The sequence below is a fragment of the Amblyomma maculatum genome, chromosome 1, assembly GCF_055883805.1.
Source record: "Amblyomma maculatum isolate TAMU_Amacu chromosome 1, ASM5588380v1, whole genome shotgun sequence".
Taxonomy (NCBI): Eukaryota; Metazoa; Arthropoda; class Arachnida; order Ixodida; family Ixodidae; genus Amblyomma; species Amblyomma maculatum.
In genome coordinates, this window is record NC_139344.1 from 300,001,506 (window position 1) to 300,020,057 (window position 18,552).

At 45.5% G+C, this 18,552-nt stretch overlaps 1 protein-coding gene across 1 annotated transcript in view; it reads left to right on the forward strand.

The window, feature by feature from the left end:
* Positions 1-18,552, forward strand: part of LOC146206901 (cubilin-like) — a 324,785-nt gene that overhangs the window by 134,119 nt on the left and 172,114 nt on the right. The window contains exon 7 of the mRNA XM_084575889.1: positions 5,761-5,942. Within this exon, the coding sequence (XP_084432015.1) occupies positions 5,761-5,942 (182 nt within the window). The remainder of the gene's footprint in view (positions 1-5,760; positions 5,943-18,552) is intronic.

Genomic DNA, 18,552 nt, shown 5'->3' on the forward strand with positions numbered 1-18,552 from the left:
CAGTACTTGCCAATACCCAAGGTCAAGGAGCATGATGAAATGTGCCTTACCGGCTTTCATTATTTTTCTCCAGAAGAGGTAATTGGGTAGGCATCTGCTACTGTAGCCGCATTGAACTTGCAGAAGTCTACGCATAACCGTATGCTCCCATCTCGCTAGGATACACAGACAATGGGGTGCGCTTGCGGGCTTTCGCACAGAAAGATTAAGCCGAGACTCAACAGCTGATCAACTTGCTTATTCACGTCTCCCCTTAAGCTCGCTGGCACCCGGTACACGTGCGAAATCCTCGGTGTGAAGCCCACTTCCAAGATGATATCATGTTGCTTCACTTTAGCCACTTCGGGCTTGTCGATAAAGAAGTCTTTATATTCTTGGAATATTTTCATAACCTGGCCTCGCTCCTTGCACTGCAGATGGGCGGTCATGTCCGCCGGGATACTACGGGTTTTTTGGGGTGAACCGATAGCCGAGGTCCGCAGTCTACTTCCCCAAAAGCGCCATCCTCCTCTAACGTAACGCCCAATGCCATTACCCTACTTTGGTAGGCCTGGAGCTTACATGCACTAACTTTGGAGCCCCTTCGAGCATTTTGACGAAATGCAAGTGATCCCTGTACTTGCCTGTGACCGTTCCCGGTCCCTTCCTATTCGGGAGCATTTTTCCTGCGCTTTGATCATCAAAGACTTGCGCTGCCTCACCTACCTCGAAGCTTTTGTTGGAACTTTGCTCATTGAATTGCCGGGCATGCGCATTCTGTTGCCTCTCACTGATGAACTCTGCTCTCTTTGCCACTTGCCGTAAATGAGTCTGCAACTGCTTTAAATACTCTAAGGGAGATGTTGCTAGGGCTGGGGCATGCTTGTTTCGCCCGTCCACGCGCGCTTCAAAATAGCTAGCGGACCTGTCGGTTGCCGCCCGTAGAGAAGCTGGAAAGCCCCCCCCCCCCCCCCCCCCCAGTCGTGTCGTTTGGCACTTCTCAGCACGCCCACAGGAGGAAAGGGGCGGACTTATTTCAATTTCTGCTCTCCTTCTTTATTACACGCTACAACAAGCTTTTAATGTCCTGTTGAAACGTCCCACAGCCCCGTTACTTTCAGGATGGCCCGGTTTAGAAAACTTTCGCGAACACCCCAGCCGTGCCAAACATTCTTTGGTAAGCTGGGCAGTGAAGTTCGTCCCGCAGTCCGACACGATCACTTCCGGCACTCCTGGTCCTCCTGAACACCGCCAAGATGGCGGCACAGGTAGCCTTTGCACTGAGGGAGCGCAGACACACCACCTCATGCCAGCGAGTGCACAGATCGATCAAGCACAATGCGTACCGGTGGCCCCTCCCTGCCGGAGGCTCTAGTGGTCCGATCTCGTCGACGTTTACTTGCTCAAAGGGATAGAGGAGCCTTACCAAAGGTTGAATAGGCATGTTATCTATCCTGCGCAGATCTGATCTTGTTTGGCAGCCATGACAACCATCGCAATCTCACCTTACGTCTTCTTATATCGCTGATCAAAAAACTATACTTAATCCTAGCCTTGGTTTTGCGGCACCCCAAACGGCCTCCTCAGCTCGACCCATGGGCTATGTGGAGGACCTCCGCACGCCTGGACTCACGCAGTACAAGTTCGGTCGCCCGTTGACCCCCGAACCTCTCTGTGTGATAGAAACATTTGTCGATTACTGACATATTTCCTTTCCCGGCCTGTGCCTCTTTCCTTGCCTTTTGCAAGGTTGCCTCTTGCTGTTCCTCCCGAAACACCTCCGTCATGCTTTCCCCGCTTCCTGGTTTTTGCTAGGTGTTCAATAACCTCGCTCTTTCCAGAACGTGCTGTCTCATCGTACACTCAAACCTGAGTGTCAGCTGTCTTAAAGTGCACTGAATCCTGACCGATTACTGTTTCCTCGGTCTCTAGACAAACAGGAACACGCGCAAGCGCAGTGTGTGTTCCTGTGTGTCGCGCTCGGTCCTTGATGTATTCGCGAATTTTTAATCATGAATGATTCACACCACTTAGCCCGCCAGAAGACACTCCTGAACACTAGTGCTGTCGGCTCCTTATTCCCCGGTAGCATGTCGCCCGTGGTCACTGTTCTGCCTTGAACTACCGTGCAATGATACTCGCCTTCCGCTTTTAAAGGCTCCCAAGCCTCTTGTGACAGAAGGCAGTCACTGTGTACTACTAACTTTTCGGTGAGGACGCAAAGCGCGGGCACAGCTTCTTTTACGTCTGCGAAAACTCTTGTGTCATTATGCATCGTCAGATGCAATACCGCCAGCTTGGCTTGCACTTTTTCCCCAAAGTCAGAAATGAGGTTTATCATCCCGTAAGGCTCCGTCAGCCCAGGCGGCATCACACTTTCTCTCACGACCGTAATTTCTGCACCTGTGTCAAGGATAGCGTTGATAATACTATCACTGCAATGAAACATTACTGTTGTTAGCTCGCTACGCGTGCCTCCTGCCTCCGCCAGCGCCACTCGCGCGGACAGACCATTCGCGTTTGTACCGGGTATTTTCGGGGCTGTCTGACTTCGATTGTGTAGACAGTTCACTTTTATGTGTCCTATGTCACCGCACCTGAAGCAGCCCTTACCCCGCGCTGTAGCGTCCCATCCCGAGCTTTTCCACTTGACTGCTTACCCTTTTCTTTACCTTCCGTGGCTTATCTCACGCTTGGATCCCCGGGATTTTTGCTCGGTTTTCTTGCCCGCGCTGTTCTTACCCTCTGCCTCCTCAAACTTTTGAAGGAGCCCTGGTATATCGAGGGCCTTAATTAATACACCCCTTCCCTTCCTGGAGGACAATGGACTTCAAGGTTACATTTGAAAGATTACTTTTCACTTGGTCCGCGACGAATACCTCTGTCAACCCCTCTAAGGTTATGACCCCTCTCGATTCCAAATATAAGTGGAGGTAACCTTGAATGCGCATAACTTATGCACGCCACACCTATGGGGCTGAAACGTGGAGGCTAACCAAGAGAGTTCTACTTAAGTTGAGGACAACCCAGAGGTCTATGGAACGAAAAATGGTAGGGGTAACATTAAGAGATAGAAAGCGTGCAGAGTGGGTCAGAGAAATAACTCAAGTTACCGACATTCTAGTAGAAATTAAGAAGAAGAAATGGACATGGGCAGGACAAGTAGTGCGAAGAGAGGATAACCGATGGTCGCTGAGGGTAACAAACTGGATTCCAAGGGAAGGAAAGCGTAGCAGGGGGCGGCAGAAAGTTAGGTGGGCGGATGAGATTAAGAAGTTCGCAGGGGTCAAGTGGATGCAGCTAGCACAGAACCGGGTTAAGTGGAGAAATATGGGAGAGGCCTTCGCTCTGCAGTGGGTATAATCAGGCTGATGATGATGATGATGATGATGACTTTGTTTGATCTTTTGTGCGAGTCACGGAGTCGACTGAGGTACTCTCCGGCCGAGAGTTTGAGCTCTTCCAGTGGCGACTGTTTGAGCGCATCATAGCCTTTATGTTGAGCTGCTGTTAGCCGCGTTGACAAAAACTGGACTGTTTCCGCTATTAAAGGAAAAATGAGTTTGTCCCATTTCCCTCTTCGCACGTCGTACGCATAGAGGGTGTTTTCAGCCCATTCAATACCACACCGGAATCTTGAAGTCAGCTGGGAATTTCGAAGCATTCTTGTGAGCAGCTTTGAATAGCATGTTATCTCGCCATGGGCGTCTGATGGGCCTGAGTTCTCCCCCGCGCCTCCGCTGCGTAGTCTGTTCTGGCAAGCTCAATATGACGTTTCGTTTCAAGCATTTGGCGTTCTGCTGTAAGCCGCTGTTCTCTAGCCCCCATTATCTGCTCATCTATCATCTGGCGCTCCGACCAACCCGGCTCCGTCTGAACCCTTCCAGCCTCATTGATCTCGCTATGGTCTTTGTCGCCCATTTCCCGACTTATCTACTTATCGGGATTTAATGGACTGAAACGTTTATTCATATGACCTTCCAAGCCTTATTCGGACAGTAGCGGCGGCTCCAGTGCAAAGAACGGAGAGGACTCACCCGTTCAATGCGCGTTCCCACGGTCACGTCTCGTTGCCCCTGGGTCCCCTTTTGTCCTCCGGTAATGCGTTGCTGCTCGTTTTGGGTCTTGGGTACGTTAAGGCCAATATGCGTAGCCACCGCAGACAGACGAATTTCTTAGACGTGCTGCGCTTCCTAACCGGCTATAGTCCTGCTTTGCTGGTCCGTTCTTCTGGTCCTTGTTGCTACCTCTCCTTGTCTCCTTTGCTGCTGCTTCTCGTCGCCTGCACCTGGTCGTTCCAAGCAGCTGATGCTTGACTTGGTGTAGGTTTCACTCCTGCTTCCACTGCCTTCTTTGTATACTGCTTAGCCAGTAAACAATCCTGTCGACTGCGCCAGTAATAATCCACACTTTGTATCTCTTGGTTCTTGATACCTTTGCATCTGGGGCGCTTCATCAAGAACTGTGAACGTGCCGCGGAAGTTGCTTGCACCAGAAACGCCCCGTCTTAGACGGTATAGCCAAGACTAGTGGTTATGATGAGAACTGGAGACTCTATATACATTATGAATTTACAATTTTTACAAGAGAGGTGCGAGGGGCACTGGATAACAGGGAAATATTCCCAACTCGGCATAGCCGAAGATGCAGCGCATCTAAACCTAGCCCAGAAAACTGTCTCGGCTTCTGAGGATCGGTTTTATTGACCCCTTAGCCCGCCCACATCTTGGTAGACCCAATCACTGGAAACGTGCAACCCGATTCGCTCACAATAGGTGACGCGCCTCTCTAATAATGGGACAGTACTCAACCCTCTCCCCAAATTGCAAAACACACAAAACAGCAAACTTGCTTCAAATGTACAAATTTGCGTCGGGACCATCGCCACTCAAATGGCTCACCACGTAGTGGGCCCCTCCCGGTCGTCCTTCCATCCAGTAGAAAACTGTTTCTGCTACCAGACGGACTAATACGTTCCCACGCCTCTTGTGGTTGTCCCCTCCGCCCGTAAGAAATTTCGGCACGCTGGCAATTAGCGGCGTCTCTCATGGTGCGGCGCAGGTCCCGCCTTCCCTCGAACGCGACCCGACGTGGGTACCCCTTTTCCATTCAGGAACTCGGGACGCACATCTCCCCACAGTGCGTTGGTGTCTGCGATGGTGGGAGACGCGTGCGTCTTTTCACCGCTTCCCGAATTTCGCCTTTCTTTGCTGGCCGGCTGAAGCTAGCCTTTACACAATGTAAACTCAACCAATACAGTTTTTATTTATTTGTTTTTTCTGCCATACTGCTTTTTTGCACCAACCTGAAACTAGTCAAAATGTTAGAACCTGGTCTTGGCTTCAGCAGTGCTTCGAAATTGTTCCCACAGAACCAACATGACGTCTCCAGGCGCGGCCGCTGCTTGATGTTAATTTTTGAGCAAAGAAGGTGGAAACACTGCCTGAAGCTATTGTAGATACTTTAAACTTGGGCAAACAAATACGAATGTCGATCTTTCCGTGGGTTGTGGCCTGCTATTACGACGAGTTGAAAATCAAAGACATTTTGCCAATTGTGCCTCAGTCTGAAACTTACGCCGCCTATTCGCAGGAATAGTGCAAACAGCTACCCGTATGCAAGACGTTGAGTTTAGGTGCGTTTGATATATGCGCATCACGGGAGACTGTAAAGGGTTGTAACTCTTCCAATATCTCTATTTGCCTTCTAGTGCTTGGAGGACACGGTAAGCTTTTATCACCGATCTATCTTCTGGTGGGCTTTCAAAGCTTCTCCTTGCAGCATGCGGTGGCCTGTACGAGGCGAGCGAGGGAACGATTGTGTCCCCAGCGGACTTGGCCCAAGCAGACACTGGTCTCACGTGTCTCTGGACAATACGGGTCAAGAGCAACTACTTACCGCGAGTGGAGTTTCGAGAGTTCACATTCGGCGAGTCCGACAACTGCTCCGGCGGATACATCGAGGTGGGTTCCCTGCTTCTGCCGACAATTCTTGAATTTAGCCACACATGAATGATTAATAGTCTAGATAGGCAAATTAGAACGATTTAACCAAAAAGCAGGAGTTTAAAACTGACAGCGACGAGCTAGATGTGGTACATGAATGCGTCTACTCAGGACAAGTAGGGACTGCCGATCCGGACCACGATAGGGAAGTAATTTGAATGCGTCTTACAACAGCACCAAATGACAACGGACAAGGGAGAAGGCAACAAGGCGGAGAGTGGAACTGGTTTCATTACACCGATGTGTAAGATTTATGCAATAATTGCAATCACACAGGAAACGAACAAGTAACCATCACAGAACACTGGCAGGCTAGTCTTTGTGGGAGAGCATTTTATCTAGATACGAAGTTGAAGTTGAAATTTATTTACTCACAAATGAGAGCCAACATGTAGAGCAAAAAAGGTCCCAGAAACTTCACAGCATCTCGAGCCCCGAAATGGACGGGAGCACTCCAACCAAACATAAAGCAACAAATACATGGCAGAATTAACACGGTGATGCACGACAATGCAGAAACATAAGCTATCCTGCTTTTCCTAGGTTCAACGAGAACTAGATCAAGAAGTTTACGCACTGTAATAAAACAGGGCATAACAACCAAAGGTAAGACTATGACCTTATACTGTATACATTATAAGACCAAAAAGGATGCATCAGGCTGAAATGACACAAAATCTTTTAGATGTCTAACATACATAGATAAGCACACTTATAAACACAAATAATGACAAAAATAAAACTTACTTGAGCAGGACATGTTCAAACCTGTGTGTCGCTATTTATTTGAACATACTGCAGGCCAATTTTGGGCCCACGCAGGAGTGTTTACAACGTGCTGAAGTAAACGAAACAAAAGCAAAAATACAAAAACAGATTTTGTTACACCAGGGCCCAAACAAGACAATTGAACACACAAAAAAATATCTTGATATTAAAAAAAAGAATTCCACGAACCACCCTTCACTGCATCTAGGCAGTTCATTCCAACAGGAAATAGAACAAAAAAAAAAACAGGGACTACTTGTGTATATTTACACATCCCACTTGTTGATGGGGTATGTTACAATCATTAGTTCTAGATGAGTGTTTTAAAGGAGGGTGTAAGTATTGTGAATTTATTATTTCAAAGCTGAGAGAAAAATTGTTCTTCGCTGTGACAGGGTCTTGTATGATTAGCTTGAGTTATTAGGCAGTATTATTTTGGCGTAAATGCTTTGAGAACAGAAACATTATTGCTAGTTTCTGGATGTGCTTTACTTGGTTGATTAAAATTTGGAGATGGGGATTGTAAACTAGGAAAACTGACAGTTGAGCGAGTTGGTACACCATCTTAGAAAATAAATAGCGCACACAACACGGGACAAGGAAACGAAACACAGCGCAACTGGTTACTTACAACTATAATTTATTCAGGTAACAGGCAATTTATACACAACAAACAAAAGAAAGAGCGAAAAAGGAAGATAGAAAGGAAGAAATGACGCAGTCGTATGAAGGTACAGAAACGCATTTTGGTGGAGGATCACCATTCGATCAGCGACATAGTTTAGGTCATTTTTTTGCGATATGATATGCTTCTCATATCCGCCTAGTTAGTAGCTCAGTGTGACGAAATAAAACAGCACTATCACTTTGTATCTTCCTGCAGCCATTGCACTTTGCGCTGTGTTTGGTCAGATTGGACGACGAGGGTTTCTTCAGAGACCCATTGTGTTCCTGCAATCTAACATTGAGGCACCGGCCAGTTCGCCCAATATATGTCCGGCCCGAGGAGAGAGGTATGCGGTACACAACCCCTTTCGTACATTAGATGTACCGGTCGTCATGGTTGACTGAACAGGCCTTTCGTTTTTTGCAAGGGGCATCACCCGCCCGCCTGTCAACCATAGCACAAATGCTAGTGACGTTTTTCGGGGCAGAAAATAGAACTCTCACACCATAGCTGTTGCCAACATTTTCCAATTGATGCGAGCAGCGGCGACATAAGGTAGAACCGCTACTTTTACCTTTTTCTTATCCTCCTCAACGTGCGCACATGAACGACTGGAAGCCCCCTTCACTCTCTTGAAAACCGTTCTGCAGGCTAGTGACAAAACGTCCTGAGCAAACCCCGCACGTCTTAGTCTGTTTATTTGTTCAATAAAGCTATCAAGAATTAAGTGATGACAACATTAATTTACTGAAGAACCTAAACAGACAACTGCAATACCACATTTTATTATCTTATTGTGGCTGGATTTAAACTCTAAAAGTGGTTTCACCGACCTAGGGGAAAACACGCAACAAACATGGTCAACCATGAACCGGAGATTATTGCCAAGGAATAGAGGATTTATAAAAGTAAGTCAGGCAACCATGAGCGGCACACTGATCCCGCGCTGGCAGCCACATTTTGATCGCTCCATCCGTTCGCTTTGGTTCACTTCGTGTCCGTCCGTCAGCGCCCGCCGTTCTGTCCACGCTTTTCACGTTGTAACCTAATGTGCTGTGCTTGGACCTCTCTTCTGTCCCTGACGGTGTGCCAAGAAGCGTATTTTGACAGTCGAGGCGTAGCGGGGCCCACCGGCCGCGCTGCCGAGCGCAGTTACAAACTGCTCTACGAGCCGTGCATGGGCCCCTCATCGATCCGCGCAACGTCATCCCTATCCAGGTACAGTATCCAGAGTTTTATATTGTGCAGATTTCTTTTTGTCTATGTGCCTTTGCTATTTACTTGAACGACTATAAGAGACGATCGCGAGTTTGTTTGCTTGGTTTCCACATCACCGTCGCTCATCCCACTGGTTGAAATGAGCGAGGATGCAATTTATATTAAGATGAAAGAATCGTGCGTAATTTGGCGTAAGTTGGAATGGCACTTAGCGCTTTCCTGGCTATGCGGTCGATGCATTAGCTGGCACGGGTCTCGAAAATAATTGGGGGCTGAGTAAAAAAAATGGCATGATAATTTCTGCTTCCAGTGAGTGAAGATTGATTGGTATGCGACAGCCGATGATGAGTTAATAAAATATTTGTAATTAATTGATCAATTGATGAAATAAAGCAACGAAAAAAAGAAAAACATTGGAAATTGAGGGTTTAAAGGTGTCAAAATGGTCACAATGAAAAACCAGTGATTGGTGATGCTAATGAAGAAAATTTAGAATGTGCAATTGATTAATTGAAATATTTGAAGAAGGTGTTCCAAGGTGACAAATTGCTCAGAATAGAAAGGCGATTGTTGCTGACCCTGAGTATTGGTGTATAAAAATTTAATACATTAAATAAAATAATGAAACAAATTATAGAAATATAAAATAAATAAAGTTTAAAAATTTAAAACGTGAATAAAGAAAACATCATGTTTGTGTGTGTGTGAGAGAGAGAGAGAGAGAGAGACGCTATCGCGTCATACTCTTAACGGCGGAGCTTAAGTGCCCCCCTAAGTTTTGATAACAGTATTATATAATAAAAATCTGACTTTATGAACAAAGCCAGTTGCACCAAGCACAGACACTTCGCAGTAATGAGTTGACTTTTCAAATTTCTTTTCATATCAGCCGAGTTCCTCTTCCTCCGAGTTCCTCGAAGATTCCCATGACAGCGCTTTCATATAAGGTTAAGGCTTCAAATTTTTACTATCTTACAGAGGGAATAACAAGAAATCGGCATATTTACAAAATCAACTAAATTTAAGGTTGCTGTCAATTAGCGAATTATCGGGTGACTCGACAAAACACACAAAAGTGAAGCGCACGCTTCGTTATTTTATCGGCCGCGCTGGCAGCTATGAAGGCACAGAAAGCAAACCTGAGCTGCGCGCTCTGGACGCGGACCGGACTTCGCGTGCATTATCACGTGATAACATCTTTCGAAACGGGCTCGACGTGAGCGTATTACAACACACTAGTGGGATGTCATCTTTTCCTGCTTTACTAGACGCCGCAGGTTTCGCAGCCGCTTTTGCGGCGTGAAACAAACACTTCGGGGGCACTAGACAGCCATATTGCTCTCTGCACCAAGCACTACCATTTCGTACGACTGGGAAAAGTAGTTTCGGTAATCACGCCCTTGTCTTAAATCAAATACACAATGGTAAATGCAACCTACGTACAAAAGGTTTCAAAGAACATATTTGAACTATAGCGTTCGTTATACATGCATTGCTCCTTCTCCAGTGGCCTCCATCGAAGCATAAGCTTATACTTCAAGTTAACAAGGCTCCATAGCAAGCAAAACAACCTTGCGGTTTTAGGTGAAAAAATGAAACAATCGCTTGTGATAATTTCAATGCACCTTGCGGTGCAAGCACCGGTTCCACGAAGGCGCACGTGGACAGCGTACTCGATGGGAGGCGCGGGCGGACTGAACAAAACATGGCCGCCAAGCACAGTTTCTGTCTCTTTAACTAGGTGGCGCTAACTTTTGCAAAGCCTCTATTGCAATCATTAGAAGGCGTTTCAAAAGTGAATGCGAAATCAAACCCATTCTCTTTGAAAATATTTACCACATCCACAACACGTCGAGTGAAATCGGCGCGTTCAACAAATACTAGGTAATCATCAATGTACCTGAACATATTATTGGAAAGGCCACACATACTCTTTTCAATGGCCTCATCAACTTTGGAAAAATATATATCGCTTAGAACAGGAGCCAGTTTCGACCCATTTCATACCCCCGACGTTTGGAGAAATATTTGCCCATATCAGTCAACAAACGTTGAGACAAGATAAAGGGATACTTCTGAGAAGTAAGTCACCGAGATACCCCAGGCATCCACAAATCGTCGGTCATCATTTTCTTGAGTAGTGCACTCACTTACAAATTTCACCCAACAGCCGTGCGGAAGAAAGTAAAAAAGATCTTTAACATCAATGCTCAAAGCACTGGATCGGAATGGGTTATCATTGCTGAGATACTGGATGACTCCCACTTAACTAGGCGTTGGTCGAAAGGGGCTCCTGCTTAAGCAATATTCTTCTTTCCAAAGTTGATGTGGCTATTGAAAAGAATGTGTGGCCTTTCCAAGAAAATGTTCAGGTACAATGATGATTACCTAGTATTTGTTGAGCGTGCCGATTTCACTCGGCGTATTGTGGTTGTGGTCATCATTATCATCAACTTGACGGTACCCGCTGCCGGGCGAAGACCTCTCCCATATTTCTCCAATTAACCCGGTTCTGTGCTAGCTGCATCCATTTGACCACTGCGAACTTCTTAACCTCCTTCGCCCATCTAATTTTCTGCCGCCCCCTGCTACTCTTTCCTTCCCTTGGAATCCAGTTTGTTACCGTAAGCGACCATCGGTTATCCTCTCTTCGCACTACATGTCCTGCCCATGCCCATTTGTTCTTCTTGATTTCCACTATAATGTCAGTAACTTGAGTTATTTCTCTCACCCACTCTTCACGCGCTTCCTATCTCTTAATGTTACCCCTACCATTTTTCGTTCCATAGCCCTCTGCGTTGTCCTCAACTTCCCTAGAACCCTCTTGGTTAGCCTCCACGTTTCAGCCCCATAGGTGAGTACAGGTAAGATGCAACTGTTGTATACTTTCTTCTTGAGTGATACCGGTAAGCTGCTAGTTATAATCTGTGAGTGCTTGCCAAAGGCATTCTATCCAAAACTTATTCTTGTTATTTCCTTTTCATGATCGGGATCTGCGGTTACTACTTGTCCTAAGTAGACAAATTCGCCTACTACTTCCAGTGCTTCGCTACCTAACGTAAACTTCTGTTCCTTCCCTAGGCTGTTGAACATTATCTTAGTCTTCAGCGTATTGATTTTCATGCCTACCTTTCTACTGTTCCTGTCAAGGTCATCAATTATTTCCATTTCATCCCCCGAGTTACTTAGCAAGGCAACGTCATCAGCAAATCGCAGATTACTGAGGTATTTTTCACCTACCCTTATCCCTAACTGCTCTCATTTCAAATCTCTGAATATTTCCTCTAATCAAGCTGTGAATAGTACTGGGGAGATCGTGTCTCTTTGACTAACACCTTTCTTTATGGGAATTTCGTCACTTTCTTTATGCAGAACTATGGTTGCTGTGCAGCTACTATATATATCTTCCAGTGCTTTCACGTAAGGCTCGTCTACCCCTTGATTTCGCAATGTCTGCATCACCGCAGAGGTTTCTACTGAGTCAAATGCTTTTTCGTAATCAATGAATGCTATGTATAAGGGCTGGTTATATGCCGAGAATATTCCTATCACCTGGTTGATGGTATATAATCGATAGTAGTGTACCGTTTCCGAAAACCTGCTTGATGCTTAGCTTGACTGCAGTCTAAGGTTGTCCTGATTCTATTAGCGATTACCTTAGTAAATACCTTACACGTAACAGAGAGTATGAGTGGTCTGTAATTTTTAAGCTCCTTAGAGTCCCATTCCTTATGAATGAGTATAATGTTTGCATTCTTCCATGGTTCCGGTACCGTCGATGACACCAGCCACTGCATATACAGGGTGGCCAGTTTTTTAAGCACGATATCCCCCCCCCCCCGTCCTTTAGCAAATCTGTAGTTATCTGATCCTCACTAGCTGATTTCCCCCTTTTCATAGTCTCTAATGCTTTCTTGACCTCGTCCTTCGTCACTGGTGGTCTGACTGTTTTTCCCTACCGCCAATCTCATTACGGTCCTGACTACTTTGGCTACTGTAGAGATCTGTATAGAACTCCTCGGCTACTTTGACTATCTTGTCCATATTCGTGATGACGTTTCCCGCCTTGTCCCTTATCGCATACATCTGGTTTTTGCCTATGCCCAATTTCTTCTTTACCGCTTTAAAGCTTCCCCCGTTCTTTACAGCATGCTCAATTTTCGCCGTGTTATACTTCCTTATATCGGCCACCGCGCTTATTGTTTAGATTTGATATCTCGGCCAATTCTATCTGGTCTGTTGGATTGGAAGCTTTCACACTCTGGCGTTTCTTAATTAAATCTTTCGTCCCCTTAGACAACTTACTGGTATCCTCTCTAACTATCCTACCGCCTACTTCTACAGCACACTCAGCAATTATATCTCTGAAATCATTTTTCATTGCTTCTAGGGTATTGTCGCCATCCCCGGGTAGAGCTGAATATATATTCTGTAGCGAAATGCTGAACTCTTCTGCCCTCCCCTTACCGCTAATTCGATGATGGATTTCTTCCTTACTAATCTGTGGCGTTCCTTCTTCAGATTTAGGCTAATTCGAGGCATCACCATCCTGTGGTCACTGCATCGCACTTTCCGGATTACCTCTACATTTTGCAAATGGCGGGGGTTGAACACAGTATGAAGTCAATTTAATTTTTAGTCTCCCCGTTAGGACTTTTCCATGTACATTTTGCGGTTCTTCCGTTTGCTGAAGAAGGTAGGCATTATTCCTAAGTTATTACGCTCTGCAAGCTCAAATAGTAACTCCCCCCTGCTATTCCTAAAACCAATGCCAGAGTCACCTACTGCCTGGTCTCCTGCCTGCTTTTCCCCTACCTTGGCATTGACGTCGCCCATTAGTACAGTATAATACGTCTTACTTTTCGTATTGCCGATTCCACATCTTCGTAGTAGCTTTCAACTGCCTGGTCATCATAGCTACATGTAAGTGCATAGGCCTGTACAACCTTCATTTTATACCACTTATTATGCCTAATTGCGATGCTTGCAACCCTCTCATTATTACTATGGAATTCTTCTATATTACCCGCTAAATATTTATTGAAAAGGAAGCCTACTCCTAGTTCTCGCCTCTCCGGTAAACCTCCATAGCACAGTACATACCCATCCTTCAGTACGGCACATGCCTCATTCGGCCTGATAACCTCACTTAGCCCTATGACATCCCATATTTCATACCCTCTAGTTCCTCTAACAGCACTGCGAAACTAGCTTCACTAGTTAGGGTTCCAGCGTTAAAAATTGCCAGGGTCAGTTTCCAATGGCGGCCTGTCCAGAGGAGCCAGGAATTCGTAGCACCCCGTGCTGCATCACAGGTCTGACCGCCGCCTTGGTCAGTTGTTCCGCAGCCGCTGGTGACTGAGGGCCGGGGTGTTATGGGACTAATCATGGGAGGTTGCGGCCAATTACTGCATGAGGGTAGCCAACTCTTGTTCTGGTGAGGGAGTGCGTTGCCGGAGGTGTTCACCGCAATCAAGTTGCACCCCAAACCTGTTTTATGCAATTCCATTGACACGCGGATTTTTTTATCGGGTGGAGGATTGCGCGGCACCGGGATTCGAACCCCAGACCTCTTACATGCGAGGCGGATGTTCTACCGCTACGCCACCGCTGCACTCTATGTGCTGCGTGGACGTGGTAAATATTTTCAAAGAGAATGAGTTCGGTCGGGCATTCACTTTTGAAACACCCTATAATGATTGTTTGAAATTCCTTGATATTATTCTACGATTCATGGTTGACCACGTTTGTTGGATGTATTCCCCTAGGTCGGTGAAACCACTTTTAGATTTTAAATCCAGCCACAACAAGATAATAAAATGTGGTATTGCGGTTGTCTGTTTAGGTTCTTCAATAAATTAATATTGTCATCACTTAATTCATGATAGCTTTACTGAGCAAATAAACAGACAAACAAATAAACAGAGAAAAAATAAACAGGGCTATGGAACGAAAAATGGTAGGGGTAACATTAAGAGATAGAAAGCGTGCAGAGTGGGTCAGAGAAATAACTCAAGTTACCGACATTCTGGTAGAAATTAAGAAGAAGAAATGGACATGGGCAGGACATGTAGCGCGAAGAGAGGATAACCGATGGTAGCTGAGGGTAACAAACTGGATTCCAAGGGAAGGAAAGCGTAGCAGGGGGCGGCAGAAAGTTAGGTGGGCGGATGAGATTAAGAAGTTCGCAGGGGTCAAGTGGATGCAGCCAGCACAGAACCGGGTTAAGTGGAGAAATATGGGAGAGGCCTTCGCCCTGCAGTGGGTATAATCAGGCTTATGATGATGATGATGATGATGATGATGATGATGGTGAAACAGACTAAGCTTTACTGAACAAATAAACAGACTAAGACGTGCGGGGTTTGCTCAGGACGTTTTGTCACTAGCCTGCAGAACGGTTTTCAAGAGAGTGAAGGGGGCTTCCAGTCGTTCATGTGCGCACGTTGAGGAGGATAAGAAAAAGGTAAAAGTAGCGGTTCTACCTTATGTCGCCGCTGCTCGCACCAATTGGAAAATGTTGGCAACAGCTATGGTGTGAGAGTTCTATTTTCTGCCCCGAAAAACGTCACTAGCATTTGTGCTATGGCTGACAGGCGGGCGGGTGATGCCCCTTGCAAAAAACGAAAGGCCTGTTCAGTCAACCATGACGATCGGTACATCTAATGTACGAAAGGGGTTGTGTACCGCATACCTCTCTCCTCGGGCCGGACATATATTGGGCGAACTGGCCGGTGCCTCAATGTTAGATTGCAGGAACACAATGGGTCTCTGAAGAAACCCTCGTCGTCCAATCTGGCCAAACACAGCGCAAAGTGCAATGGCTGCAGGTAGATACAAAGTGATAGTGCTGTTATATTTCGTCACACTGAGCTACTAACTAGGCGGATATGAGAAGCATATCATATCGCAAAAAAATGACCTAAACTATGTCGCTGATCGAATGGTGATTCTCCACCAAAACAAAAAGAGTTCCTGTACCTTCATGCGCCTGCGCGATTTCTGCCTATCTTCCGTTCTCGATCTTTATTTTGCCTGTTGTGTATAAGTTGCCTGTTTCCTGAATAAAATTTTGTTGTGAGTAAGCGCTTGTGGAGACTTTCGCTTCATTGTCCCGTGTCATGTGCGCTATTTTTTTTTTCAAGATTTTAGACTATATTCGCATATTCTAGGGTGGGTCTGAAAAGAGCTTTGTAGGAACTCAGTTTAATGTGGACTGAGGTGTTACGCAACTTTCTTATTGAATAACGTATATACCTTCATATTTAGAAAAAAAAATGAATGGTATGTAGAGTTGTCAATGAAGGTTAGATGTTAGGATGAATCCCAAATACTTAATCTGATAATATTATTTTAGTTGTTTGCTGTGTATGTAAATTTTAAAGGCTGCTTCTTATTAGTGAATTTGATGTTTTTGGGCTTTCCTGCGTTTAAGTGCATTCCCCAAGTCATACACCAAGCGTGAATTGGTACTAAGAAATAGTTAAGGAGAATTTTATCTTGTATATTGTGCACAACACTATCGTCTACAAAAAATGGTGGAGCGGGACTGGTGAACTAACACAAAAATGAATATTATTTATGCAAATGAGAAATTAAAGATGCAAGTACCGAGCCCTGGGGTACATCCGAATGCACTTCCAGGTTGTGTGAGATGTGTTCATCGATTTTCCCACATTGTTTCCTGTTCCGCAGAGAGAAGGAAATCCCTGCTAAATCTTAAAATCGATGCCAATGTTTCGAATATTTTAGGGGAATCCCGGATGGTGGAACAGATTTGTAATAAGGGTGTAATTACTCATTGACATCCACCCAGGCGCAGTCATAAAAATTGAAAGCTTTCGCAAAATCTTCGCAGTTAAAAGGAAAATTCTTGCTGATCCGGGGATCGAACCCGAACCACCGCCTTTCCGGGCAGTCACTCTGCCAACTGAGCTAACCCCGGCGGTCAGCAGGTCAGATGATAGGGCGAGAGAGATCAATAACTCCAAGTGGGAATGGTGTTGATCTCATATTTTAGGCGAATCCCTCAAGGTGGACTAGATTTGTATTAAGAGACTAATTACTCACTGACAACCGCCAGGCGCAGCCATGCGGCTACTAAGGAAAGCTATATAGCATTGTCAGCAACGTCGTAAAGAAACATTTGTCCTGGTCCGGGGTTGGAACCTCGGAATACAGCCTTTCCAGGGCAGTCACTCTATCGATTGAGCTTACCAGGATAGTCAGCAGGTCAGATGGCAGGGCTAGAGCGACTTGATCAATCCCTCAAAGTAGGAACTGTGTTCGAATATTCTTCGGAAATCCCCAAGGTGGAGTGGATTTGTAATAAGGGAGTAATTATTCATTGATATCCACCCAGGCGCAGCCATATAGCTACAAAGGAAAACTAAACTTCGAACCTAAAGGAAAGTTCTTTCTGGTCCGGGAATTGAACCCGGCACCACCGTCTTTCCGGGGCAGTTGCTCTACTAACCAAGCTAACCAGGATGGTCAGCAGGTCAGATGATAGGGCGAGGGCGAATTGATCAATAAGTCGAAGTGAGAACGGTGTGTGTTGAATTTTTAGGTGAATCCCCTAAGGTGGAGTTTATTTTTAATATGGGAGTAATAACTCATTGACATCCACCTAGGCGTAGCCATACGGCTACAAAGATGTAGCTGTCTGCGAAACTTCGTAGCTAAAGAAAATTTGACCTGGTCCGGGGATCGAACCCGGGAGCGCCGTCTTTCCGCGGTAGGTGCTCTACCAACTGAGCTAATCAGGGCCGTCTGCAGATTAGATGGTAGGGCGAGAGCGAATCGATCAATAACTCCAAGAGGGAACGGTGTTAATTAGATATTTTAGGGAAATACACTAAGGTGGAGTAGATTTGTAATAAGAGACTAATTACTCCTTCACAACCACCCAGGCGCAGCCATGCGGCTACAAAAGAAAGCTATACAGCTTTCTCAGAAACTTTGTAGTTCAAGAAAACGTCGTCCGGGAATCGAACCCGGGATTACCACCTTTCCGGGGCAGTTGCTCTATCAATTGAGCTAAACAGGATGGCCAGCAGGTCAGATGATAGGGTGAAAGCGAATTGATCAAAAAGTCTAAGTAAGAACGGCGTTGATTGAATTTTTAGGTGAATCCTCCAAGGTTGAGTAGATTTGTAATAAGGTAGTAATTACTCAGTCACATCCATCCAGGCGCAGTCATTAGGCTACAAAGGAAAACTATAGATTTTTCCCAAGCAGCACACCATCATTGGACCGACGACGGTTTAATGTTAGAAAACAGAGGCATCAATATCGAACCCAAATTGACTCCCAGGAAGTTGGCAGCGTTTTCATTGCTGTACCATCATTCGTTTCTTCTATTGGTTCATCAAACACCCAGTTTGACACTACCAGTGTGCGTTTATTGTTGGCTTTTCCATTCATTGCCCATATAAAACAACTTCCGTAATGCAATCGCCTTTCCAAAGTTGGCGAACCAATGGCTTTCTCTACATCGGCCTATCCCAGGTATTTTCATTCATGTTCCACTGGAAACCAGCGAATGCGATAGACATGGTCGAGCCTTGCAAAATGTTATCCTCTATGGTTATGCGACATGATTTTCCTATTGTGACTGTAAGGAGCGATGCCCAATTAAATTTCTGTGTTAAGTGGTTAAATGCACCTTTTATATGTAAACAGCTCAGAATGTATGCTTAAAATAAAACAGCAAAAGTATTCAGAAAAAAATATTTATTTCACTCTTAGATACATGCCTTCAGTTCGTGCTGACATATTACTCCGGGGAAAGAATTGATCAACTACTGGCCATTCCATCGGAAGAAAACAGCATTTCAATATTCAATGTATAATCATTCAACAAACTTGCCCAGCGTGTACCACTTATTCGGCTGCCTACGTTTTAAAGTAGCC